At 40.0% G+C, this 27788-nt stretch overlaps 1 protein-coding gene across 1 annotated transcript in view; it reads left to right on the forward strand.

Annotated features, from left to right (window-relative positions):
- The window catches only part of WWTR1 (WW domain containing transcription regulator 1), a 58873-nt gene that overhangs the window by 23410 nt on the left and 7675 nt on the right, over positions 1-27788 (forward strand). Inside the window, exons 2-3 of the mRNA XM_014945778.1 lie at positions 7236-7413; positions 23224-23423. Of these exons, the coding sequence (XP_014801264.1) occupies positions 7236-7413; positions 23224-23423 (378 nt within the window). The remainder of the gene's footprint in view (positions 1-7235; positions 7414-23223; positions 23424-27788) is intronic.

Here is a 27788-nt window from a genome sequence, read left to right on the forward strand (position 1 = left end):
GCCATCTCATTATGGAAAAACCCAAAATTGTGGTGGTGACACCAGAAATGGGTTCATGTACATTCGGGAGCACATGGAATATACTTCTATTTAGCAATTACCCATTGTGCTGTGAGGTTAATCCTCCAAGCTCCTACTGGGCAGGGAGCAAGTTTCTAAAGATTGGAGTGGTGCAATATCCTGAACCAGCCCCCGGCTTGAAAAGGAGATGACAACAGTAATAGTAATAGCACAGGTTCCTTTCATCTCTGCCGTCACCTTATTAGATGATAAAAGACAGTTGCTGGAAAATAGGTGAGAGGACTTTGCGTGCTTAAAGGTAAGCAAATGCAACTGCCTGAGCCTACAGTTACCCTCCCTATTCAGGGTTCTTTTTAACCCACTTAATTTTGCAGGGCTGCACTTTCATCCAGATTCAGAAAACTGTAGTGTCACTGAAGGAGGGAGGCAGCACGCTGCGCTGAGGATGTAGGGGTGAATGCTCAGGGACAGGGTGTGTTCTCCACAGACCAGCTCTTGGAGGGAGCTGCAGACAGGTCTCTGCTGAAGCCTCATCTCCAGAAAGTGTGACATTTTATTGAGCCCAACATAAGTCCATGAGGAGCTGTGTGAAGAGTTCCTGCCTTGACCAATCTCTCCCACTTTTGTACCAACCCTTAAGATGTGCTAAATTGATCCAATATATTAATAATTATTTTGATTAGGTCTGTTTTTAATCTGGATCACTTTGCTGGTTTGAGTTGCTGTCCATAGACTACACCAGTTGCACCAGCTGAACTGAGGAGGGTGCAGAAGGTGGGAATGAGCAAGGTGCAGAATTGACTGTGACATTGTGCTTGGCCTCCTGAAGTGTACTGCAGAACAGGTGGTAACTTTGAGCTCCACTGAATCTTTTCTATTTTGAAAGGCTGAATGCTTAGCGCCCTTGTGAGTTAGGACTCTACACAGATGAAGGCATTAACGGAAATGAATGTGAATTTTTCTTTGTTATTTCCTACAAGTTGTCTTCAGGCTGTGCTGAGCCAGTGGTGATGATGATGGTGGGCTGCTCTTGTGGGTTGTGGTGGGTCACGGTATCTCAAAAATCCTGAGCCAGCTGATTTGTGATTGCTTTCATCAGGATCAGAGAGCGTCAAAATTACTCGCCTCTGCTCAGGGGAGAAAACCTGCCCTGCCTTGTGAGACAGTGCCCTACTTCAGAGCATGGCCAAGGCTGCTGGCAGGGCAGGCAGGGAGAAGCTGCTCCTGTGGTTACTGGGAGCGTCTCTGGTTTGTGTCAATAGATTGTTTTTACCAGCATGTTTTAAAGTAAGTTTCTAAGGCACTGAAAGCTGATGGACAATTTCTCTTTTGCTGTTAGACACTTCACGATATTGGTTACTGAAATACTGTGTGGCTTGGCTCTGGCTGTAGTTTTACCAGAGATTGCACTGCAGTACCATGAGCAAACTCACACAATAGACTGGGATGTTGTGTCCCCAAGGTAATTTTCTTAAATTTAAAAAACTTTCCATCTGCATAAAAGTATACATGCCACATCATGCGGCATCAAAGTGCCGCAAGTGGACTCTTTCTTGAGACGAGCTTTCTTTTTGTCCCTTTTTTATTTACAGGGAACAGAGGGGCAGAGAGAAAAAGTTGGGCAATGATTTGGCTCGGCTTGCGGAGATGTAAACAGATTTCCCAATGTTTAGCAATGGTGGTGTAGCGGAAGCGGATGGTTGGATGTGCCGGATGGTTGGACATGCTCCAGCCCCGTGTGAGCTGTGGCCCTGTTGGAGCAGTTAATGAGTCAGAACATGAGGGCTGTTGGTGCTGATGAGTCATCAGCTTCCCACTTGCCCCGAAGCAGCTTTACTTTGATGTGGCTCAGTCACAAAATCCACTCTCTGGTCTGTATGACAAAGCCCTGACAAGGGACCCCATACAAGCACTGCAGCGTTAGTCAAACTCTAAGTTTGTGTTATTTCAGGTGAGAGCGCACTTATGGAATAAGTAAATCAGTTCTTTCTCCTCAATTCCCTTTAAACCTTTTTAGATGAGTAGATCTGAATTTCCTAGTGCTAGAAAAAAAAACATAGTCTGAAAATAGAACCCACTGAGATACACTTGTTGTTGGAGTTGGTACAAACAGAAAGAGAATTAGTATAGTTCATGCTTCTCCTTGCTAATTTAAACTAACTGAGCTGTCTTGGCAAGGCTGCAGGGGAAGTCAGGGATTAGAGCCTACCAGTTAAAAAATGCAGTACACAGCAGCATTGACGTTTCAAAGTGGAAAGCAGACACCCAAATAGGAAGAATTTAACAAAAGTCTGAGGTACAACAGGTGGAACAGAATAAAAAAGTCGTAGTAAAATACTGAGTTGGTTAGAGCTGAGCTTTGCTTTTGTTTTTTTCTGATGAGAGGTCCCGTTAGGATACAATTTACCATTTCGTGAGCTTGTGCATCATAGGACTTTATGGGTGTGAATGTCGTGACTGGGGCAGCTTGGGGATGGAATTTGTAATAGCGTGTTCTGTATCATATGTGACAGATACTTGGTGTATCTCATTTGAGTTGTAAATATTTAACTTTGCCTGATTTTAGTGGGAACAGTATTGGCCCTCAGCTAAGTATTCTTGAAAATCTTATTTTCAAAATTTCTTGTTTGCCTATGAAGATACCTCATCAGTCTCATTGGTGATGCAGAAATAGTTAAAATGAATGTCTCTTCTTTCCTACCCTGCGTAATTATGAATTAAGACCTTGTTGGGAAACGGCCTGCTCTGATACTAGGATTTATAATAATAGAAAGTGCAAAGATTACTTCTAAAAAAAGCTTGAAAGTGAGAATTTGAATATGTAAAACGGGGCTACTTTGTCATATGTTCTCAAATAAGAATATTATGAAAACAAGTCTAAAAAGTTCATTACTTTTCTACATAGCAGTTCTCTCTACTTCACAATGAAGCTTCAATATTGTGGATTAGGCAAGATACCTTTAAAGTTTGGGGCTCCTCCTTTTTGGGTTCATACACATATAACGGAGACAGTTATCTTCAAGATTTATAGCAAAGAACTGTTTCACTAATGCTCTCCCAAACTTCTAGGCTGTCTCTTTGGATAATATGTGTAGATGATGAACAGAAAATGGCATGCAATGAAAGAGGTGATAATAAAAGAGCAAATAATTAGAGGATTACAGCACTCATAAAATTATTTTTCAGAATTGTTCTGACATCGAGTTTCAGCTTCATCTTTGGTGGAGCAATCAGTATAGTAATACTTGTTACAGAAAGTGTATTTAAATGTGATTAGCAGTTTTTATTCGAATGCATTTTTAAACAAAAATCGTGTTACTGCTCCATCTATTTTTCTCTCTCCCTGCCTTTTGGGGTAAAAAGGAAAGTAAAAATAACAAGGTAAATTGAAAAATATTATTTACATAAATTTGGAGCTATTTTATGAAGAATTTTTGAAAGTGAAAATGTTATTAGCATTTGCAGGAAATTATGCAAAAATTAAAAGCGTAAACTAGCAATTACAGGAAACCACTTTTTTCTAAGGGAAGAGGAAACTTCTGAGAAGTTACAGAAACAAAATATAGGTCTTAGGACTGAACAAAAGATGTTTTTATGGTATGCTTAATAAAGTATTAATTTAGACAGATTTGGTTATTTTACTGTATAGATGCTCCTACACCAGAATTAAGTGTGTAAGGTGATGTATAACAATATAATTCCATTGATAAAGTGGGTAAAACTAGCATACAGGTCAGTGCCTAAGGGGACACTTAGACTAGGGGTCCAACTCAGTGATACTTGATTGTCTTGGTGATCCTGAAGTTAAAATCTTAATCTTTGTCCAGTACCAGTGTAAAGCTCAGATGTTGGGGGAAGTAAAAATTGTACTGTCTTCCAAGTGGGTTGCCCATGTGGTACAGTTTAGCAATGAAGGCAAGATTTCTAGCCTGTGTTATTTGCCTTTTTCTGGAGCTTTGTTTTCTGTCTCATCGTTGTAGGATGTACGCTAAGAAAAGAAATCCTTCTGGGATCAGTAGTTTTGGAAATAAAACAAGGAACAGATGGATTGATACAATCCCAGATAAGGATATTTAGGGGTTCTCTCCATAGTGATTTTCTTTCTTGTGTACAGATACATATTTCAGAGCTGAATAAATGGTCTTCCTTACAATGACTTTTCATACATATGAGTGAAATTATTTTTTTTTTCCAGAGCTGAAACAAACAGTGGTAAAAGGGTGTGGATTCACAATTGGAAATGCTGCTCTTTTGCCACCAAGCCTCTGAAATTGCCTCTCCCTCCCCATGCAACCGTACAGCTGGTTGGACAAGAGTCCAGCAAAAACAGAATCAGCAAAACAGAAAAGGAATAAGAAATTAGTATCAGCCATAGGGTTTGCCTTGCCTGATCTGGCAGACACTGGGATCACTACTGTCAGCCCAAAAAGAGGGATGAGAACACATGGCTGGAGACTTGGGCCTTTCCCTCCTAGTTATGGAGCGTTTAGTCCAGAGCTAAAGGCTACTCTTACCTCTGCTGATGGTGACCAAATCTCATCTGGCTGCTCAACACAGGGTACATTATTGACTGTTTGTGAGAGAGTTGTGGATGGGAGCCACCTGTCATGTGGTGATTGTAGACTGGTAACTGCCTTTGAATGGATTTTGTTAGTGAAGGGTCCTGAATTTTAGGACAGCATTCTGCATTTTTGTGTTTGAAAGCCACCTGTAATCTTTAATGTTTTTCCTATTGGCCTTTGCAAAAGACTCTATTCTGAATTGAATTTTGTCAGTTCTGATACCCAGGAGGCTATAAGAATCTGAAAAAGGCTAACAGCACTACGGTTTTTTTTATTCTCCTGTGTTAATAAGAAGATACTGGGCCAAAATCTGTTATCCCAGTATAAATCCAATAGATTTCAAGTTCCCTGTTTCCGCAAAGGTTTAATATAACCTTTTCTGGTACCTATGTAGAAATACAGGGGGGGGGTATACACAGACAATGGAACTCAGGAGGAGGAGACTTCTCTGGACTGAAAGCAAACCCTTTATTTAGAATTTTAGCGCTGATTTTAGGGAACCATTGGGTTTTCAATTCTACTATGTTAAGTTGTTAAATAAGCATTGTCTACCATTTAACAGCCTTTTCTTTAATAACTGGATAAAACCAAATCGGCTTCGTGGTCATAGTAATAAATTCTAGTAACAGCCAGCCATTATTTGATCTTGAATCATAATATCAATGCCATATTTGAGGGTTCTGTTTCAGACACTCTGTCTGCATGTTTTTTAATGAAGAAGATATGTTTGTACACTGCCAGAGTGGCACCAAGAAGGGCAAGCAAGGCCACTCGTGGATCCTGGCTACGGCTGCTGAGAAGTTATCATGTTTACACAGAAAATTCCTGTGGTTTGTTTTGTTTTGTTTTAAATGCAGTTGGATTCTTGAAAGTCTATGATCCTTACATTTTTTGATCAGTGTTTTAGTTCCTCTGTAAGTTAAGAAGCTTTGCTAAATGGTTGTCATTGCCCTGCTTCTCACATGTGTAATTGAAGAACAGATTGTTTTCTCTATAAAAAGGATAAAAGAGAATTTCAACAAAAGCAGTATTAGTTTTCAGCTACAGTTTCACCACTGGTTGCTTTGCATGGCAATTTGCAGAACATTTTTATCTTTTCTCATGAGAACTTTTATGTGAGAAGAGGCTTTATGAATTTATTAAAACTTGATTGAATATTTTTAATTTGCAACTCATTTCAAATGAAAAAGGAGAAAATCTGCAAGGCAATAAAGCTACATCCCAGAAAGATGCTAACTTAGAAAATATTTCCTTGTTTACTGATTCTAGATTATGGGTTTCTTCATGTTTGGGGTTGGCTTGATTCTGCCTGCTTCACTGTGTCGATAACTAAGAAAAATACTTCAGGGAAAGCAAATGGCAGAGCTCTTCCTCATAATCCTTTCCTGCTTGTAATTCACATTATTTTTGGTAATATCAGAGACTTACTGTAAAAAGTTTGGACTTGGTAATATCGCAATATACAGAAACTTGCTTGTGAAATTGTGATCAGTGGAGTCTGAAGGTGTGGAATGGTCACTGCAGTAATGGTAACACTGGTAACATACGTGAAATGGGGAGTTTGAGTTCAGTAAAGATGATGTTAGACTGTGATTTTATGAAGGGTGTACTAGAATGATTTTCAAGACACAGAGTATTTAAATTTTTATCCTTCTTTACAAGTTCTTCTTGAAGGTTAACCTCTTTAAAGTTGTCTAGCTAAAAGCTAATAGAGGAAAACCCCTACAAGTCCAGGTGGTAATCAGTAGCTCGATTAGTCGGTTCGGCATAAAGCTTGGCGTAGAACCAGGCAGTCCCTCCACAGATACCAGACTGTTGATTGCTGTAAGACAGTTCCTTTTTCTTTTTTTGTTTCAAATAGAATTATGTGCGGATCCTTAAAATCTTCGTCCTGATAAGTTTCTTTCAAAACTGATACATTTAGTGAAGACCTTCAGTTGCAACAAAACCACAGTTCCTTCACCACTGTATTCTATGGCAAAAAATATTTTACAGAGGTCACACTTCATAGTTATCTCACTGTAAAATCTCATGCAGTTTTATGCACCACCGCATAGTTTTCAGGGTAATACAGATACATGAGGGCTCACATACTAGGGTAGTAGATATATTGACTACATAGCAATAAAAGCTGTTAGTTGCACATGAGTCATGAGAACGTAATCTACCCCTTCTGGTAATGAGAATATATTCTGATATTCTTGGAGACATGCAGACAGATTAGTTTTCATGGTGTGGTAAGGAACAAAGCAGTTGGATTTGGTGAGACAAACATTTATTTTTCAAAATTCAGCAAAATGACTGTGTACCACTGAGAAGAATGGCCATATATTTGAGTGTGTAGTAAAAGACAGATAGTACAGAAATAAACAACTTGTGGACAGTTAAATAATCTGGAAGATGAGTGTGTATCACAGGTTTTTCAATGTCATAATAGAATTCACCAATTGTTCAAGTAAAAGTAATTATTCAGCAGTAGTGCATAAAAAATTAGAAGGGCGGGGACAGAAGGTCAGAGGAAAAATAAATGACAAGATGATAGATAATTTCAGGTGGGTTAGGGTGAGATGAGAAGGGTAAAAAAAAATGGGATAAGAATAGCAAATAGGACTTTCATGACATTATGCCTAACCGTGTATATAATATGCTTAGGTATTTTATGTTAAGCTTGTGTTTTACCTTTTCTTTCTCAGTCACATAGAAAAAATTACAACATGGCAAGATCCTCGAAAAACTATGAACCAACCGCTGAACCACATGAGCCACCATCCTGCAGCTACTTCCACGCCAGTACCACAGAGGTCTATGGCAATGTCTCAGCCAAATCTCGGTGAGTATGGATGTCATCTCTATGGTGGAAACACAAGAGAGCACCACCTTTTACTAACTTGTTTGCAAAAGTAATTTTGGCTTCAAGAAGGGTTGCTCTGATTCTGCTATCGGGTCTAACAGTATGTTCTCTGCTTCCTTTTCTTATTTTTCCCTCTCTAGTTGGCAGCAAGTGAATTCGTACTGTTTCAGGTGAAGTTCTAACATCTCGTGCATTTTGTTTTAGAGCCTCTGTGACAAATTTTTGATGTAGTATTGAACACAGAAAAATAAGCTCTCCCTGTGCTTTGTCATTCAGAGGTGGTATAAAACCTCTACAAGCCCACCATGTAATTTTCAAAGCTTACTGGGTAAAGTGCTGTTAGTCTGTCTGCAGTCCTTCCTGGGTTTCTTCAGGTCAGAGATTGTAGTTAGTCTGTTTGTTTATGATGGTGGGGTTTTTTGTGTAGTTAGGTTCTGCACTGGAAGGTACCTGCAAAATCCTAGTAAGTCTATTTCGCAGTATGAATTACCCAAAGACTTATTATAAATAGAGTGGTTTCATTGCTGTTCCTGTTTAGCACTTCAAGCTTGAATTTAAGCATCAACTTATGTTCCTCTCATTTTGCCAGAAATGAGCCTTAGTGAAAATAAAGCTGTGAAAACTCTGAGAACTGCAAAGAAAAGATGTAAATGGAAGAAAAAGTTCTCATGTATAACTGAGAACTTCAAATAATCCCCTTCAAATAATTTCACTTCTGTAGCTTTAACTTTTATACTGCTCAAGAAAATGAGGAACAGATAGGTCAGCTTACAGGCTCAAGATCACAAAATTACGTGAAAACACAGTCCGAATTCTTGTTTAGGTTAATTTTGGTAAGTTGGTGTCATGATTACATGATTATTCATTCACAGTGTGGTTCATCAGGGCTGTCTCTTCACATACCAAGAAAATGGTAAACATTTGGCTCTCAATGGTTGCCAGTAGCAGTAATGCAATACACCTATTTACTTTTGTCTTAAATTTATTATAAAATCTTAGGCTGTCCCCTGAGGTAACTAACTTCAGTTCTTCTGCCTTTCTCTCAACAGCTGCTCTGTTTGAATATACTCAGTAGAAGGTGTTAGTTGTGTGGTTTAGTGGACAGTAGCAAATTGTATCATTAGAGTGGATATCGTAAGAAGAAACATGAGTAAAATCCAAAAGGTTTAGGGTATACTGCAGTGTGTTGTACTACATGGTAAAACTAACAATTGCTCTGTGCATGTCACTTCAAACCACAGCTGCGTTTAGGTCAGTCTGTTTATAGCAATTCTGAAATGGCCAAGAGGTAAGAATAGGACAGTGGGGTTTTTTGTTCATACCAACTCCTCAGATTATGTTGACATCTGTTACATTCTCTCTAATTAAAAAACAAAGGAGGTACCATAAATCATGACAGTGTACAGCAAGCTTCCTGCCCCCTCCTCCCTTTTGACAGTGGAAGTGAATCAAAGCCAAATCCTGTACTGAAATATACTATACTGAATTTTAGAGGAAGGCCTCTTTCTTGATACAAAGAATAAGAAATAAGTGCATACACCTAATTAAGAGTCTGTTCTTGAAGGGACTTAGGTGCCCAACAGGGGCATTTCCACAGACTTCAAAATCTGTCACATCAAATACAAACTATATTTCACTCAGTACCCATCTCATTTATAGATGAGATTCCAGGTTCAAGGCCAGGCTGCATGAGGCTTTGAGCAGCCTGATCTAATGGTTGGTGTCCCTGGCCATGACAGGGGCTTTGGAACAAGTTGATCTTTAAGGTCCCTTCCAACCCAAACCATTCTATGATTCCACTTTTTCATAGGTATTTATACAGTGCTTGGCATAGTGGTTCAGATCTGTGACTGAATTTCCTAAACGGCTCACTAGAAATAGTATGTAAAAATTTCCACAGTGTCCATGTTGATTTAATTGAGAAAATATTTTGTCAAAAATATTTTGGTGAACTGTTTCTTACTCTGGTGGCTTTTAAAAGGCATGCTGTGACAGTTTGAGAGCAAGCAAATCTGTTTGTACAGCTGAGTAGCGCTTTCAGCACCATACTATTAAATTCAGCATCACAGTCCACAGTTTTCCAATCCACCTGTTTGAACACACCAAATGTGATGCTATTTTATTTTAAAATATAGTAAAAATATTTAATCTAGAATCTGTATATATATATACACAAAGAAATTACAAATTTGTAATAATCTGAAAAAACCACAGTAGTGTCTGAATACTTCATGTGACAGTTTAAAATTAAAGTAGAATGTCTGTATTTTGAAATTATCTTGGTCAGAAGGAAGGGCTGTGCTGCTCTTCTGTGATGTTAACAGTGTTACTGCTAAACCTGCTTTCTCGAGTCGACTCAGACATCCAAGTGAGCAATTAGTTGGTCTGGCAGTCAGATTTCTAAGCCAGAAGTGATTGTGCCAACATCTTACAGACATCAGAGGAGAAATGGAAACTGGATACCAGGTTAAGCCACTCTTCTGGCCATAATTTTGTAACTTTTTAGCAAGTGAAGTCTATGCATCTGTCTTGCCGTAGTGTTTTTTGGTACTGTAGGGATTGAAAGAAGTTTTTCTTTTGAAGATGTGCCACTTAAAAGAAAAGGATTTAAGTATTCCAGGTCTGCATACTGGTCTGCACTTCCAATTACTAACACATGTGTTTTCCTTGCTGTGTTTCTTATGAAGAGATGGAAAATATGGTCTGTTGAGTACAGCTTGTTGCTTTGGTTTATAAACTCCTTCCAGCAATATTTGCCGGGAAGTGTACAAAGGCACTTATAAACATTCTATCAAAAGCACAGAGTGTGACTAAGTGATACCAAATCGTATTATGCCTGTGCCTGAAACACAGAGAAACATACAGTGAAAGTCGATTGAAATTAGTAGACATACCTTAAAAATCTGCTGGGTTTTTCTACCTTTTTTTTTCTTCCTGTGGTTTTATGTTGTCTGTTTATGAGCTACACATACTGATTTTCCTATAACTTCAGCAGTGTTAGTTTTCTCACATTTTGTTGTTGGAATGCAACAGGAAAACTGATCAGCCTCTGACTGAAGACAACCAGAAACACTGTATTTCTTGCATCTTCATAAGTGCTTCATTAATCCCATTTACTTTGGTGCTGAATCTGCATACGTATTAGTTTTCTGCCTGTTCAGCTGATTGATAAAGTATTAACTATCTGTTGCCAGTCAACTCCCATTATTGTGCTAGAATCAAAGACCGTATGTGGAAGGAGGGGTATTTGTACACCCTGATTTTAGGCATCTAACCTAGGTCCCTGAATTAGGTAGACCAAGCTCCATGGACTTCCTGTGAAGCAAAAGAAAGAGAGGACAGTTGCAGTGCCCCTAAGCTAACAGTCAAACTACTGCCTGACTTAAATGATGAAATTGTTCTCTGGAAGGGCCTAAGTCCAAGCTAGGGAAGCTGTTCTGCCTTAATGACAATCACTGGTGTAAGAAGATTGTGGAGGATGGTTTTTAGCTATGTGTAGCAAGATTTAGAGGGAAAATTAGATCCTTATAAAAGTCTCTTTTGCAACAATTTTTAATTAAAGGCTGCTTGTTGTGTAGTCTTTCTCTGTCCTACATTATGCAACACCCAAAACCATTGTTATTTTCATCCTCTTCCTCCAAACTGTTTTAAAGAGATTTCTTTTGTGATTGTACTGTTCATCCAGTTGGTGAGCACAATCTGGTTTTCATTTAAATGTTTTTCAATTTTACAGTTTGCAACTTATTTTGACTTAAAATAGTCAAACCCTCTGATAGTATTTATGTTTTCTATATAAATTAGCTTGAATTTATATGTGTAAGTTCCTTAAAAAGCTCATATGAAAAGAACTGACTTCACACAAAATCTGAGAGAACCTTCTGGGCAAAGTGACCTACATTATGGTACAGTTGGTTGTAGAATTTAGGCCTTACAGCAAATACCAGTTGCAGACTGCAGGGCACAGTTATTCTAGGTCCTGTGTGAATGACTAAGCTGTGTGTTAAGTAGTGCCCAGAATTTGGTGGTTTGAGAGTTTTGGGCGATCTGCCACTTTGTAAAATGCCTTTGAGTTTATTTGGGTGTGGATAGGGGTTTTCAATTTATCTAACTAGAACCTGTGGGAACCGGGGAACTATAGGCCAGTCAGTCTCACCCCGGTGCCTGGCAAGATCATGGAGCAATGCTCCTGGAAACTCTGCTAAGGCATGTGGAAAATAAGGAGGGGACTGGTGATAGTCAACATGGCTTCACTAGGCGCTAATTGTGCCTGACAGATTTTGTGGTCTTCTGCAGGGGGCACAGCGTTGGTGGATAAGGGAAGAGCAACTAACATCATCTGCCTGGACTTGTTCAAAGCATTTGACACACTTATGCATTACATCCTTGTCTCTAAATTGGAGACACATGGATTTGATGGGTGGACTTGGTGGGTAAGGAACTGGCTGGATGTTCATACTCAAAGAGTTGCAGTCAATGGCTTGATGTCCAAGTGGCAACCAGTGACAGGTGGTGTTCCTCAGGGATTGATATCGGGACCAGTGCTGTTTAACATCTTTGTCTGTGACATGGGCAGTGGAGTTGAGTGTACCTTCAAGTTTGTCAACAACACCAAGCTGTGTGGTGTGCTCGACATGCTGGAGGGAAGGGAGGCCATCCAGAGGGACCTGGACAGGCTTGAGAGGTGATGACATGGGCAGTGGAGTTGAGTGTACCTTCAAGTTTGTCAACAACACCAAGCTGTGTGGTGTGCTCGACATGCTGGAGGGAAGGGAGGCCATCCAGAGGGACCTGGACAGGCTTGAGAGGTGAGCCGGTGGAAACCTCATGAAGTTCAACAAATCCAAGTGCAAGGTCTGGCATGTGGGTCAGGGCAATCCCAAGCACAAATACAGGCTGGGTGGAGGATGGATTGAGAGCAGTCCTGAGGAGAAGGGCTTAAGGGTGTTTGTTGATGAGAAGCATCATTTTTTCCTACTGAAGAAGAGAAAACTCCTTACCTTAGAAGCTTGCTCTAAGCAAGCACCATGCACCAGCAGGCATGACCCAAGTGACACAAGCAGAATAGTTTTAACTATTAAATACACTGATTCTCTAAGGTGAAAGACATTATGTATTACACAACAGAATTTAACATGGAGAGCCTCTTACACTGACAACTAGTTTGTGTTGTATCTACGTTGACCCATGAATCTGAAAAGTTTAGCTTTCAGCTGTATTGTTAATGGTAATTTAATTGGGTCTGGATACAACTGGGGGTTATGGCACTTTGCTTGCTTTTTTTTTGATCAGCCAGGAAATCCAACCAATAAAACAATGCAATAATCCTGTCTTAAGAGCAAGAAACACATGAACCAAAGTTTCCATATCCTGCCATGATAAAAGAGGTGTAGCCGCTATTGTTTGAGGATGATAAAACGCAGTTGTGGTTACTGTGTCAAAAGTGAGTGTCTGGAGATAAGGACACAGAAGCTCCCAAAGTCTTTAAAAATAGGTGGTGTGTAGGTGAGTGTTAACTAACATACATGAAATGGTCTAGATTTTGGAAGGCTGGGTTTGCAGTGGCTGGAAATTTGGCTACAAACACGTAACATTGAGGAGCATGTTTTTCCCTTGGTGTAGCCCATACCCTCACACCACCTGCACGGTAGAAAGGCTTCCTGTTCCAGGTCATTTTTAATTACTGGATATCCTGAAAGAAGTGGACACAATTCAGTTGTGGTCAATGTGAATAATTTTGGCACCTGCTTCTGGTTAATGAAATAATACTTACAGGAGAGCTGAAAGTGTTGTACAGGACTTGCACATTCAGTTGGAATGAGAATTTTATGACACAGCTCTGGAAAAGAACAGGGTTTTTTTGTTATTTTGTTATTAAAACCTCTAGGAAATAATTTCAGGCAGATTTCAAACTGAATCATTTACTTATGGACGTTTATTAAGAACAGTGGTTAATAGTTCCAGAGACTTAATAGGAATTAACTGCAGTTATTGGGTAAATTAAATCCAGAGATGTCAAAGGACACACACCTTTGAACAAGCAACAATATAGTAAATCTGAAACGTTAAAGACTTATGTGTTCCGGTGAGATGTTGGTATGCTTTCAAAATCTATTAATTTTTGATTTTAACACAAATTCCTGTTGGTGTAAGTATTACCCTTCAAGGTTAGTCATCCAAACGTGTCCCAGTGCAAGAGTGGAGTGGCATTTTCAGACTTTCAAAGTGAGTGAAATGCAAAAACTGAAGATGCATGAAACAAAAGTAAAAATAATTTCATAAATATTTTAAATAATATTGGTCATCAGTGTTAAAGCTGTCTTTTCAGTCAAGCTGCCCCCACCTGTTATTTTTTGTTATTGATGTATTTTTAAAAGTGCTTACAGAGTAAATCTAATCTTTTAAATAACTTCCTGCTAACTCATAGCTTTGATGCTGCACCTGCAGGTAGTTCGCTTGGGTTTTTTTAAGCTTGAATCATTGAAGACAGGAAAGATTAGTTAGATGTGAGTATCACAGAACTTAACACAACAGTTTAAACTGTTGAGAAATTTCTGTATAGCTATTTTCAGCCCAGAAATCTGAATAAAGGAGTCTCTGTGCACTGGGATAGTACAACTTTTTGGTTTAATACTTTACAGATTTTTGGAACAAAATGCACCAGAACTGAAAAGCAGCATTTTTTGCTGACCTTGTTGGAAGGCTAATGCTGTTTCTGGGAAATAAGTGAAACAAGCAGTTCTTTGTTGGCAGAAGCAGAGAGAGAAAAGGAGGGGAGCCTAGTCTTTTTTTCTTCACAATGTCGTGACTAAGTCAAAACTGTAATATGGCTGGGTTTGTTCTCCTTTTTTTTTTAATCTCTGTAGACATTTGTTTTTCATCAGACTGTGTTGCATGACACCTGACACTGGCCAGTTCATATGAATTAGGCTCTGGGCTGCCTATAAACAGAGTTGAGAAAAAGATCCACAGTTGCATCCAGACACTTCTGACACTAAAATAATAAAAGTTGGTACAATCAGTTCAATGCATATGTCAGAAACAATTTACACTTACGTGTTTTGGCCTCTGCAACTTGCAGGGTCTCTTGCCAACAAAATAATCCTTGGTTAGTATATATCCAGCAAAGCCATCAACAGAAAGGTCACCTATGATGTCAGAAAACCTAATTCACTACAATATCATTATTAATTTAAAAGCAAACAAAAGCAATAAAATACTTTTTCTCATTTTTCATCAAACTGGAAAAAGAAAATTACATAGGTCTAACTTGAGATGTGAACTAAATAGTTTTAATTCCATGGACTGCAATGAAATTGTGGCCACATAGTCCAGGTTTGGAACTTTACATTGTTACTTGCTTTCATTTGAGCTGGAAGATTGTGTAATGGCTGTTTATTGAAGAGACTTACTTCATTTTGCAAAATAAATTTCTTTTTCCCCAAGAGAACTGAATTCACCCTGAGTCTGTCTGCTAGAATAGTGAATAAGTGCATCTGAACAGAAAGTATTTTACAGAGCCATTTAGTTTATATCTAAAATGCTGTGCATTCACTCTGGATTTGTACTGGATGTTGAGAGATGTTAGTTGTTTGTCTTAAGTATGTTTTAATTAGAATAAATTACTTAGGGTGGTATGATTTATGCTGTTTGCCTAGTCTTACTTTGCATGAGTAGCTAGGTTGCTGAAGCCTTTAGACAACAATGGAGTTAATTATCTTAGTAATTTTCCTAGTGGCTAATACGGTGCTGTGTTTGGTCTTTTAGTATGAGGAAAATGTCGATAACACACTGATATTTTGGTAGTGTTTTCCCTAAGTCTGGGACTTTTCAGTTCCCCACATTCTGCCAGCGAGCACAGGTGCACAAAAAGCCTAAACCAGATGATAAGGAGGCGACAACCCTCAGCAGAGACTGCAAATCAACATGATAAGAGCAGTCAGTGGCCAGCCTGGGCACAGAGAGAGAATCCAATAAGGTATTAGAAGACCCCAGACCAAAAATCACCATTGCACTAAAAGATGAGTGAAGAACGCATGAGGGGTGTGTGTAGAGATGGCAAGGGTATCGTTGCCCAGGGATTTCTTTGTTCAGGGTCCCTCTTTGGAGACAGCCAGCCCAGGCTGACCCTGCTGCTATACTTTTCTGTTAAATGATTTATTTTTTGCTTGAGATGCTGCTGCGGGAAGCCAAGGATAGAGCCTGAAGAAGGAAGGAGTGCCCCTGAGAGTAAGTGTGTATGTGCTTGTGCAGAGTGGGAAGGGGCACCTGTTGGCTCAAGTATTCCAGCAGCCTCTAGGTTTGCAGGGAACGTGGTAAGAGCATTTATCATTGATAGACTTTCTTTATGTTCTTTGACCTGGACATTTCTTAAGGTCTTCTGATTTTCTCAGGTGAGAATTTCTCAGAGATAATAGCTGTTGATGTAGGAAGCTGCAGTTTTCAGTATACGTCTGTCTGCATTCCAGTATATGCAGAGAATCCCAAATCTGAAATGGCCTCGTAATGATCCTCTCTCAAAGTTGGTGTTAATACAATTCCAGAAAATGAAGTGGGTGCTCCTGCACTGAGGTCTGTGGGTTCCAGAATACTTCTTGAGAATTCATGTTGGATGACACTCTGTGCTGTATTCTCCAGAACACCTGATTCTGAAAACATGTTGCAAAGATGGTTTAGGTATGCCTGCATGCTTTCCATGAGGTCCAGAAGGATTTATCAGTGTGGGCTTTGCACCACCTACAGGTAATGAAGCTGCCTCTAGACCCACAGTGGCCCTGGATATAGCACAGGACTAATCCACGGCTGTTGGATGCAGCTAGTACTGATCTGCGTAAGTAATAAAACTAATCTGTACTCTGAACGTTCCACATAGTTAATATTTTGGAAATTCACAGTATTTCACTCGTGGCTTATCTGGAGGATATTAATGCTGGATGCTATCCATAGCACCACCAACAGGAAGAACTTTTGCCTTGGGTAAATCAGAAGCCCATACAGTGCATTTGGATTGGTGAATATAAGAAGTACTGGACATGCTTGTGCTATTGCAGACTTTTTCACTGAAAATGACTGATACCGACAATCACTACATTTACACACTCTGACCTTAAGGGTATCTCTGGTAGCAAATTTGCTAAAGTGGTTCTGTTCTTTACAGTCTTTGGACTGTTCTGTACAGTCTGGGAATTTTCACCACTCTCTTCCTGTGCTTACCAAACTGCGTTCTCAGCAGTGTCTCTTTTTTAATCCACAGCTCCTTTAGCTGGAGCCAATACACTTGTTTAGCGCTACTGGCTGTTCCTGTTTTCATTTTCCTAGATGTTTTGGTTATATTTTCCCTGGTACTTGAAAACATTTTGCTAACAGCTATACTGTTTTCTTGAGAGCCACAGTCATGCTTTGTATGAATGTTTCCTGTATTGAATCAGGGACTCTTAAAGTATTTAAGATTACCCATAAGTTCCTATGTCTGTAGTGTATCTTCTGAATCTGTATTACTTTTGGTGATTATTCCCGGTAATATTGTCCCATTCATTTTTGTACACTTTTCCCAGTGAGATAATAAAATCCTTCCACCCTTTTCTCATCTTTATCTTCTGTGGTCAGTTCTGTATACAAAGTGAGATCTTTATATTGCTGATTTTTTGCAAAGTATTGGCTCACAGAGCTGCAGCAGTGGTGCTCTTATGCAGGCAATAGGTCTTTGCCCTTTTTTCTTGTTGTCTGCCTCCTCAGGACTACATTCTGCACCCCTCTTTTGTCCTGGAGAATGCATTGCTTAGTGTGACGCCCTGATCGCAGGCAAGCAAGCGCGTGTGCACATTCACACACAGCCTTGGGCTCAAGAATTTCGGAGTGTGAGGCCAGTGAGGCAGCTGGTTTCCTGCACAGCGAGGAGAGTGATGGGGAACTGAGCAAGCAGGGAAGTGTAACACATATGGAGGATTTATCTGCTGCCTGTGGGTATTTGCTAGCACACAAACTGTGTGGATTTTTTTTAGTGCCCAAATCGCCTACCATGGGCCAAGAGCTGTGGTGAGGAAAGGGGCAGTGGCTGCAGAGTGACTGAGGGGGACAGCACTCCATCGTCCGTGCACAGCACATCTTTGGCCTCGTGGGTTATCCTGTGGGAGTGTTTGAAACTGGAGATGATGTGCTGCATTTCATATGTCCCAGGCTTCAGGAAGGTGATGGGCAGTGCCTTTCAAAAGGTGGGGGGGCCATCTGGACAGGCTGTTTTACAGAGGATGCGTTCCACGTGCCATCACATGGGAACTGCTGGTGTAGAAAAGCCCTAAAACTTAACACATTAACTGAAGGCTTGCTCATAATAATTTTAGTGCCTCTCAGTGGAACCAGTGCAAGAGAGTACTTGCAAATCTGCCATAATTTAATTACTCTTCAGCCAGTTCCCTGTCAGCTGTTTTATTACTGTACTTGTAACATCTTGACCCTTGGGATATATTTTTAGAGCAGCTGAATGCAGCAGTTGTTGTGGGAAGTGCTGCAGAACGTCCCGGTTTTTGGTTTCATTTTGTTTTCTGAAATAGATATAAAAAAAGAATTGCCTAACAGCCTAGTGTTTTACACTATTTTTATTTCCAGTTAATAACTGTTTTGAGTGAGGTTGGATTAACTTAATGTACATTATGTGTATGCATGCACCCACCCAAAAACTAGATTTGACTTCATGAAAGTATACCACACATGTCCTAAATTTGCTTAAGGGACATTATTGTGATTGCACTCAAGCATAATTCGAGTGGAATGATGCAGCTGATAGGACAAAAACCTGGACTTTAGCACCTGTGTATTTATAAATTGGTTTTGAATTGTATTAAAAAAAGTAAAACTGTGTTACCACTATGTCAATTTAATGCTGCATTTTAAGTTAGACTTTATCATACTCTATGCAGATACCTTGACAAAACTTGTTTGAAGGCACAGATACTTGACCTCTCTATGCTTAATGTTTCTGAGTCTATCTAGTTTATGCTTCTATGAAGGTAGGTGGCTGGTATTCAAACTGAATGGAGAGTTGCTCGAATCCCTTTTTCCCTTTTTTTTTTTTTTTTTTTTAAGGAGGTTTTTGGGCATGATTTCCCTAAAAGACACATCCTTCATTAAGAAAAGTTTTGTGAGTGGCATATGTTCTTTAATCCCTCTCACTTTGCACATCCACCTGTATTCACCGTTTTGTTGAATTCAGCACAACCATGACTGCTTTTTTTTTTTTTTTTTTTTTTAAGCAGTGTATGCTGGAGAAAGATGTGGTGTCAGTGAGTTCAAATGGCCTTCAGTAAGTTTGTGTCTAAGAGCCACATCAATGGTTCTTTAAAGCCATTCCAATTAGTGGTAGTTTTGAAGAGATCTTTTTTTCTGTGAACCTGTGTCCGGAGATGTAGACCTCCAAACCTCTGAGGAGGAAGGCACTGACTGAAAGCGGAGCAGAGCCAAATAATGCAGGTGCTGGAATTGGCTGAGGGTGGCTAATACCCACTCCTTTGCCTTCTGTGCATCTCCTGCACTGAAACTTGTAAGATTTTGCTGTAGCTATAGCTTTATCAAACCCGCATCATGTAAATAACTTATTTTGGAAGTAGATGGATATTTTTTTTATTTCTTAGAAATATGATCACATACTTAAGGCATACTTGAATTGTAGGAGATTCAGTGTCATGTAATTTCTATGCTCCTAATGTCAAGGTGCGGGACTGCTTACATTACACATTGTAGTTCCTTGATGGTATGTAACAATGGATAGTATTGCTTGAGAGAAAAGTGGTTTAATCCAAGATGCAGAGTTCATAGGTCAAAAATATTCTCTGTCCCCATGAGAAGAAATGACTTGGAGGGGACCATAGGTCAGGAAGAAGTGTTCCTCAGCATTTTCCTACTGTCTTGTTCTTTGCCTTCTTGCATGTATAATTTTAGCTGTGGTGGCAGATCAGCTGCTGAAGAAGGGGAATATTTTATATAGCAAAGGCAACAAATAGCCATGACAAATAGTACTCCAACTCACGCCCTAGCCCTATGTGTATCCCAGGCACACCGTACAGGCTACTAATCTTTACTTTAGATGAAAGCAATTTTCTTATGGAGAACTTACTATATTGTGATAATCCTTCAGCCAGCTTGAATTCTTAGCATGGTTGTTCTATTCACTCAGCCATTGACATGCCAAAAATTTAAGCACATGCTTATACATATGAGAAGAGTTAAATTCCTGCCTAAGTGCTTATGGTCCTGGCAATTTAACACCAGATTTTCACTGATATAATTTATATCATTGTATTTATAATATTTCTTACTTATTTTAATATGAAAAGACTGGACTTACTGCATCTTAAAATGTGGTTCCATGTATTGTTTTCCCATTATGATTTCTGTACCCAGCTCTCATTTGTACCTTTCCCTGGTTGGCACCGCAGCTTCCTAACCTTTCTGGGGTTTTACCACTGAGAAGTTCCTGATCAATGCTGGCTTTGCTCCACCTTTCCTGCCACCAGCTTATTTTTCCCACTTGGACTCTGATGTTGGTTGCACATAAGCATTTTCATGGCTACCCAGTTACTTTTGCTAGGAACTGGTCTAGCCAGAAAATATCTTGTTTTTATCCCCAGGCAATTTTTAGTTTGCTGTGTGGCCACAGAAATGCTTTTGCCAGCTCAGGGAAGGGGTAGCATGTGGGCAGGAACAAGCAGCCTGGGTGTGGAAGAGGTGATAAATGGCAACACTCTGGTTTCATGTGGAAGCGTGATGTCATTTATGTGGATACAGCTGTCGGCGGACCACACATAAGCTGAATCCGTGAAAAGGTTATATTACTGCAGGGCTGCTTTTAACTGGGATTATTTCTTGAGCTGGGTTTGCCACTGAAGCTAAAATATCCTGCAGCTGCACTCTCAAATGGTTCCATAGTCTTTACGTGCTGGACCTGGGTGATACTGGATCACCCATGAGGAAAAATTTGATTCAGATCTGATGTGAACAAGTGTAAATATTTATGTCAAACAAAGCAGGGCAAAGCTTATGCTGGCCTGGTGCTCGTGTACCCGTGTGGCCTAGAGCTTACTCCAGTTGCAGAAAGAGAACACAGTACCTGATTTGGCAGAAAGCTGGTGAGCATAAAGTCAACCTTTCAAAAATTTTTTAACTTGGAACTGGCAGAGCGAGTTCAGTTCAGCATTTTGCATTGCACGGCTATCATGCATTTGATCCAGGCTGTAAAATCATCAACCCATTTCTTTCATTGCACATTCCAACAGTGCTTGCTGTACCACGTCCTTCAAGGTCAGACAAGGACACAGCATAAATGTGTTCAGGTCCGAGAAGGATAGAGCCAAGTTGAGATTTCAGTTCTCATGTGGTGAGAACAATGAATGAAAGATAAAAAGGATGATACAAATCTTAGTCCTTTGGACAGAAAAATGTTGTATCTTTTCCAGATGATGTTTTAGCATCTGAAGTGTTCTTGTTAAAAGATATGAACTTTGGTAATTGTGCTGCTGCCCCATTAGTGAAGGAATCCTTGCAAAAATGTCAATTAACTTCTAAAGCAATGTGTGGCTGCTACTTGTAGTCCACACTGACTTTAGGTACTGCATGTTTTTTTTACTGGAAATGTGAAGGCAGGGAAGGAAAAGAAGGAACTGTTCACTCTGTGGTTCAGTAAAGGTATTGGGTTCCATTGTTGGGAACAGATACATTTTACTCAAAAAGGAGGTACAAGCAGAGATTATGCAGTTTCCCCTCTTTGTCTCACTTTCCTCCTGTTTTTTCCAAGCCTGTTCCCAAGAGGGAAACATTTCTAGAGAGGAGGGGTGGCTGCTCTGTTTTCATGGCCAAGTGATACCTGCTATCAGAGGTGCCAAATGATTATTTTAGCTTTGTGGCATGATTACTATAGTGACAGTGGGGCTACACAAAGACTTTCAGTTTCTTTCATAACAGTTTTCTGAATAAAAATGCCCATCCAATAGATAATTCTTCTCTGATTTATAGTTTCTGAATTTGACAAGAAAAGATTATGTTGATTTAAGTAACATAAACAGTCTAAGCAACATAAACTGTCTGAGCCTTACAGTCTGTGAGTGAAAGGGTTTGGCTGGTTTACGTGGGTATAAATCAGGTTTGCTGTGGCAGGTCCCGTTCCTCACCTGCCATCTATGGAGTTATTCCCCAGACACACCTTTTGAACACTCTACTGAAGGTGGGGAATTAATGGGTCATTTCCAAATCGGAATACCCTAACAGATAAGGTCTCAGTTGTAAATCAAATATGCTAAAGACTAATTTGGTTTTCTTTGTAAGACATTACCTATAAATATGGTGCTTGGCTATCCAGAACTCATGAGAGAGTTACGAATGCCTCTGCTGTGTTTAAATCAGGTCTAGAATCAGACACCTTAATCTCTAATTTATTAGACCTTCTTCATTTGCAAATGAAACCATGAATTGTAGATTCAGACTTACTTGTTTTATGTAACTCCTGAGAGGAGTTATGAACTTGGCATCTTTTTTGGATTAATTTCGTACAGGCTTGCATTTAAGAACTCATTTAACTCAATTCTTGCCTAACGTAGCTGTTTAAAGCAGCAGTGAATTTACGCAGTTCTTTCTGTACAAGATTGCTAAAGAATTTTGCTGAGTTTGATAATGAAAATGGTGTAATGTATTAGTAACTTGCAGTTATGCTGTTTTGCTGTTCATCATCATTCTCATGCTGTGCACTCAGATATCCAACTCACTGCATCCTGAAACACAGAATGACTGAGGCCATTTGAAAAAAGGGCAGTGTTTGTTCAAAAGAGACAAAGGCATCTGTCAAGAACAGTTAGCAGTGATTCTCACTGCTTTGCTTTTTTATTTATGAATGTGGTACAAACTCAATTTAATTATCTTTTCCTTGCATTTCACCTGCTTTGAAAATGTGAAAGTATGTTAAGGATATTATGGAAAGATGTAGCTTCTGATAGTTCCTGGTGTCTTTCTATTGTGCTGCTTTTCTGATTTCTGACAGTCCAGCTTGTCGCTGGATCTCATTAGATGCGCTTCTTCTCTTCAGTTAACAGTTCTTGATCTGCTTTTCATTACTGTAATGTGTGAGTGTCTGTGAGATAAGGAGTGCTTAAAACACTTCTGCAAGATATAAGAATAATATTAACCCTCATTTATAGATGAGTACACAGAGACTGTGGCTCATCCATGATAACACAGGAAGGCTGCAGCCTGCTGGGGAAACAGGAGTTCCTACGAGGTTTGCTGCTTAACTGGAATATCTCTCATCTGCATGTCATTGAAAAAAGTGTGTATCTCCTTCATAGTGGTGGAAAACACACAGTGCTTATTACTTATGCTGGTAATTATTCTTACAATAATTAATTTAAATGTATCAATAAAGCAAATGTTAAGTTTTAAACCATTTTTACTACCTTAGTGCATATTATAGGCACACATTTGTGGAGGAATTTTCAATTAAAAAAACTTGCATGTCATTTACTATGTATCATTAGGTAAATATTTGAACATAGCAGGCTGAATATAAATACTTGCTGTATTATAAGTATTCGTGTTTTATACATGTATGAAATACTAAAAACAATTTATTAAGCAGTTACTAGCACCAAATCTTGCCAGATTGAGTAGTTATCTCTGTCACTTGAAAAACAGTAATTCTAATAACGCTATACTGTAAATGCGCAGCGTGTGTTCCAGTCCCTCTGTTATCCCCTCTGTTATCTCAAAGGACAAATCTACTTATCCATCCATAACTTATTTTCTTTCCCCTAGTAATGAATCACCAGCACCAAATAGCACCCAGCACCGCCATGTCGCAGCAGAGCCGTCCTCCCCAGGCCCCGCAGCCAGGGCTGCTGAACCTGCCCAGTGCACTGACCACGCAGCAGCAGCAGCAGCAGAAGTTGAGGCTCCAGAGAATCCAGATGGAGAGGGAGCGAATTAGGATGCGTCAGGAAGAGCTACTGCGACAGGTAATGCCAAGGATACTCTTTTCTTTTATTCAAGAGCCTTTAGTTCGATGCATCCAAATTTTTGCCAGGTACAGTTAGTGGCTCTGATACTTTATGTCCAGATTAACAGTTGTTTTGGGTAAGGGTAACCAAAAAGCTAATAAAAATAGAACATTTCATTTTTTCGTCTAGCATTGAACAGAACACAAAATGGCCATCTGTCAGGAGCTGCAGTCCTGATGTGTCTTTCTTACCAGCTGTAATAGTGTAAGGACCAAATTCTGTTCTGCATCTGTTTATAACTCTAGAGCAACTATCATTGATTAATTCCCAGTTTAATTTGGTTTGCATAGTAGTCCACGTTCAGGCTTCACTGAAGATAAAGGCAGAACATACAGAGTTGTTCTTGAGTCTGATCCCAACTCTGTAACTTGCACCCTTTGCCTTTGAATTAAGATAAAATCACTTTCATATCTTACATTAATACCTCTGATTTGAAGACTTACAATAGATGGTTCTTTGTGGATAGTTTGTTTATTGTTCTATTTCTTAAGTTTCAGGTCTATATAATGACTCATATTGTACAAAATAGATATGTAACTTCCTTTAGCCTGCCTTAAGGAAATTAAAAGTTTTAACAATTGTGTTTCTTCTGTTATGGACACCTCCACTGGTGGTCATGTGTTTTGCCTGGCATATTAATCAGCTTCCTTAGAGAAAATAAATAACCTATTTCTCTCAGGAACAGTGTGAACAAAGTACATTTTATCAAGAATAACACCATTGGTGACATTGCAAATGCTGCAGTTACAGTTCTGAGTACCTTTAAAAGTGGTAACTTTCACAAAATCACAGAATCACAGACTGGTTGAGGTCGTCATGTCCAATCCCCTGCTCAAGCAGGGCCACCCAGAGCTGGTTTCCCAGGACTACGTCCAGGTGGGTTTTGAATATCTGCCAGGGACCTCTGGAGGTCGTCATGTCCAATCCTCTGCTCAAGCAGGGCCACCCAGAGCTGGTTTCCCAGGACTACGTCCAGGTGGGTTTTGAATATCTCCAAGACGAAGACTCCACCACCTCCCTGGGCAGCCTGTGCCAGTGCTTGGTCATCCTTATAGTGACAGAGTGTTTCCTGACGTCCAGAGGGGCCCTCCCGTGTGTTGGTGTGTGCCCATGGCCTCTGGTCCTGTCACTGGGCACCACTGGGAAGAGCTTGGCTCTGTCTTTTTTTGCCTCCTCCCTGCAGAGGTTTGTACACATTGATGAGATCCCCCTGAGCCTTCTCCCCAGGCTGAACAGCCCCGGCTCTCTCAGCTGTTCCTTACAGGAAAAGCAGCCAGCTCACATTGTCCCTACCCTTCCTGTTGTCACCTCAGTAGTCATAGAAGCCCCTCTTATTGCCTTTGGCTCCCCTGCCCAGATTGAGTTCCAGCTGGGCTTGAGCTTTCCTGACCTCATCAGACAATGCTCAGACAATGTTTCTGTATTCCTCCCAGGTTACCCATTCTTATATCAATCCTCTGTGGAAATAACAATTTTGCAGAGTTAATATTTCATGCCTTCAGTCCTTTTGCCTTTGGGGTTGTACCATAATTTGTGGTTATTTTAGGGTAATGTTTGTATATACTGTATTTAGAAATACAATTGAAATTTCTTTCCAGCAGGTAGAAGCATTTTGTTACTGGGCTATTGACACTCATTGGCTGAACTTGTCTGATGATTTATTAGAGAACTGTAAGTTGCTGTAATGTTTTGAAATGTGAGTGTAAAATGCAAAACGAAGCCTAATGAAAATCCTCACAAGTAGATGCCCTCTCAGAAGGAGTAGGAGAGTATATGGCATAGGTTGACAAGCCACTAGTAAGTGAGGAGTGATGCACTTTTTCTTTCAACTCTGGAGGAGAATGACTGAGAGAAAACACGTTAGTGATGAAAACAGACTGGAACATCTCAGTGACCTCTGGAAGACTTCATGGGTAGCAAAGAAAGGGACACATCCGTCTTTAAAACCCTTAGGTCTGAAATAGAGATCTGGAGGACCAGAGCAGATTTACCAGAAGGGAGATGTGCTCACAAAGGATTTGTCATCCTTTAGAGGCAGCAGTCATGAAAACCTCAAAGTAATGGCCAGCTTTTTGATTTTCTCTCTGCAATCTTTGAATGTTGGTTTTGCTAAATATGTTGGGTTATGTTTGTGGGGTTTTTTAAACATAGTATCTCAGTAAAATTAATGGAAGAAAAGGTGTTTAATATTTGTAGTGATTTAGAATTTGAGCTCCTCTTTTTCCATGCTTTTATTTCAGAGGAATAATTTTTAATTGCATTTTACCAAAATATCTCTTTTAAAAATGTAATATACTTATTGCAATGACTCGCCAAATCAAAGGTTATTAGAATTGTATTGAAAGTGCAGCAACTTTGGCTGTCTTTGCATGTGATTATTCCCATGGTATTTGGTGAATATATGTACAGCTCGAAATAAAGCAAGTGCTCAGTGCTCTTGCCGAACAGGGGTGAAAGGCAGATAAGGTTCTGAACTTTTTTTACCTGCTCACGTCAGGGCTGTGTGTGATTTTCACAGACCTGAGTCTGGAAGCTGTACAGAGACCAGCAGCTTGTGCCCGTGTTCAATTTCCATTGCCCTTAATTTTTGGGAGTTACATTATGATACCTCACCTGTGTATGCACAACTATGTTCAAGGTGGTGGTCTCTCACCCGAGCAGTGATCGCAAGTCTTTTGCGTACCTTCTCCTTTGCTGTCAGGAGCTCAGAACATAATAGAGATGGGTGTGGGAAGAGAGTGGAGATATCTGGTATGAGCTTAGTCATAACTGTCGATGTGCCAATATCGTGTTTAGCTATTTTTACTCTCTTTGGCTCTATTCTTGCTTCAGGACAAGAGCAAATTAAGCTTCAAAACAGTTGTGCCATTAGCCCAAGGTTTCCCTGCTCTGCTGACTCTGTTTTACTTTGAAACTAATACAGGAGCAACACTCTGCAGCTGTGCTGTACTTAATTAAGCCTCCAATTAATTACGCCCAGTACCACTCTGTACCTACAGTGCTTTTTTGAGCTCCATGTTGTATAAAGCAGGACAGTATCACTTTGCATTACTAAAGTTTGCAGAACTGGTGTAGCTCTTAGGGAACAACCTATTTCCCACCCCGGGAAAGCAAGATGCAAAATCCATCCTTTCTAAGAGAACTCGTGAACTCCTGCCAGTAACCTGGGCACTCCTGAGCCCTGGCAGCTGGGAAGAATGGACAAATCCCTCTGGAGTCATCAGTGTTCAAGTACAGCTACTCCTGCCCTGACCCTTCACTGCTACTTCTGCTTTTCTAGCCTAACCTGCCTGAGGGGAAAATGCTGAGTAAGTGTGCACACTGCTGCCAGCAGCTGTGAGGAGGCGCAGAGTGTTTCAGAGGGGAAGAATTCTTCTGGTGGGTCACAAACCTCCTCCTTTCAGCCTGGCAGCAGCTGCTGCATCCCCACTGCCATTCCTGGCTGCAGCTGCTGGGCTGGAACAGCACACCCATCCGGGAGGAGCACACACTTCTGGAAGCTCCCCGAGTAGGGAATTTGTTTCCGTCTTTGTCCTTTTCTTCATTTAGTTGGTAAAGCCTCTAGAACTGCAGACTGGGTACGTGTGAGAAGGGTGGCATTTCAGAAAACCAGTATGACAGCTTCTATTTAAATGTTTCCTTACTCAGTTTAACTCATTCTGGAAAAAGTTAATTTTCTTTCCTACTGATCTGTTTTTGTCAGCTTTCCAAAGGAAAAGGGAGAATCTGCTTGCTGCTCACAAGCTTTTCTACAGGTGCATGACTTTTCCTTCATACATTTTCTTTGATGCTGCTCCCTGGTAGAACAGTTGGTTGTCAGCCTCTGTTATCTCTGGTTAATCGTTATTATCAACTTTAATATTTTTCTGGGCAGCATATTTTTAGTTCAGTTTTTCTCTTCCATGAGCTGGGAGCTCAGCAAGCCCTCACCCCTCCCCTCAACACACATATACAGTCCTCAACAAGTCAACACACTGATTTGTACTGTATGAGCCATTGAGAAGTTGCTGAACAGAAAAGATTTTTCACCACCTCCTGCAGGCAGGAAATTGTCAGGCTTGTGTTTGATACAGTTTAGTTGTATTGCGCAATACAAGTGAATTTAAATCTGATAGTTGAAAAAAAATGGCTTGTCAGTTGGCAAGAAATTATTAAGAAGATTGTCCAAAACAGAAAAGCAGGAAAGTTGCCTAGTCCAACTCCCCTGTTTAAAGCAAGGTCAACTACAGCAGGTTGCTCAGGATGGAGACTCCAGAGCCTCCCTGGGAAACCTGTTCCAATGTTCCATCACTCTTATGGCATAAAAAGGTGGTATTTGGGCTG

This window comes from Calidris pugnax, unplaced genomic scaffold (genome assembly GCF_001431845.1).
Source record: "Calidris pugnax isolate Ruff unplaced genomic scaffold, ASM143184v1 scaffold111, whole genome shotgun sequence".
Taxonomy (NCBI): Eukaryota; Metazoa; Chordata; class Aves; order Charadriiformes; family Scolopacidae; genus Calidris; species Calidris pugnax.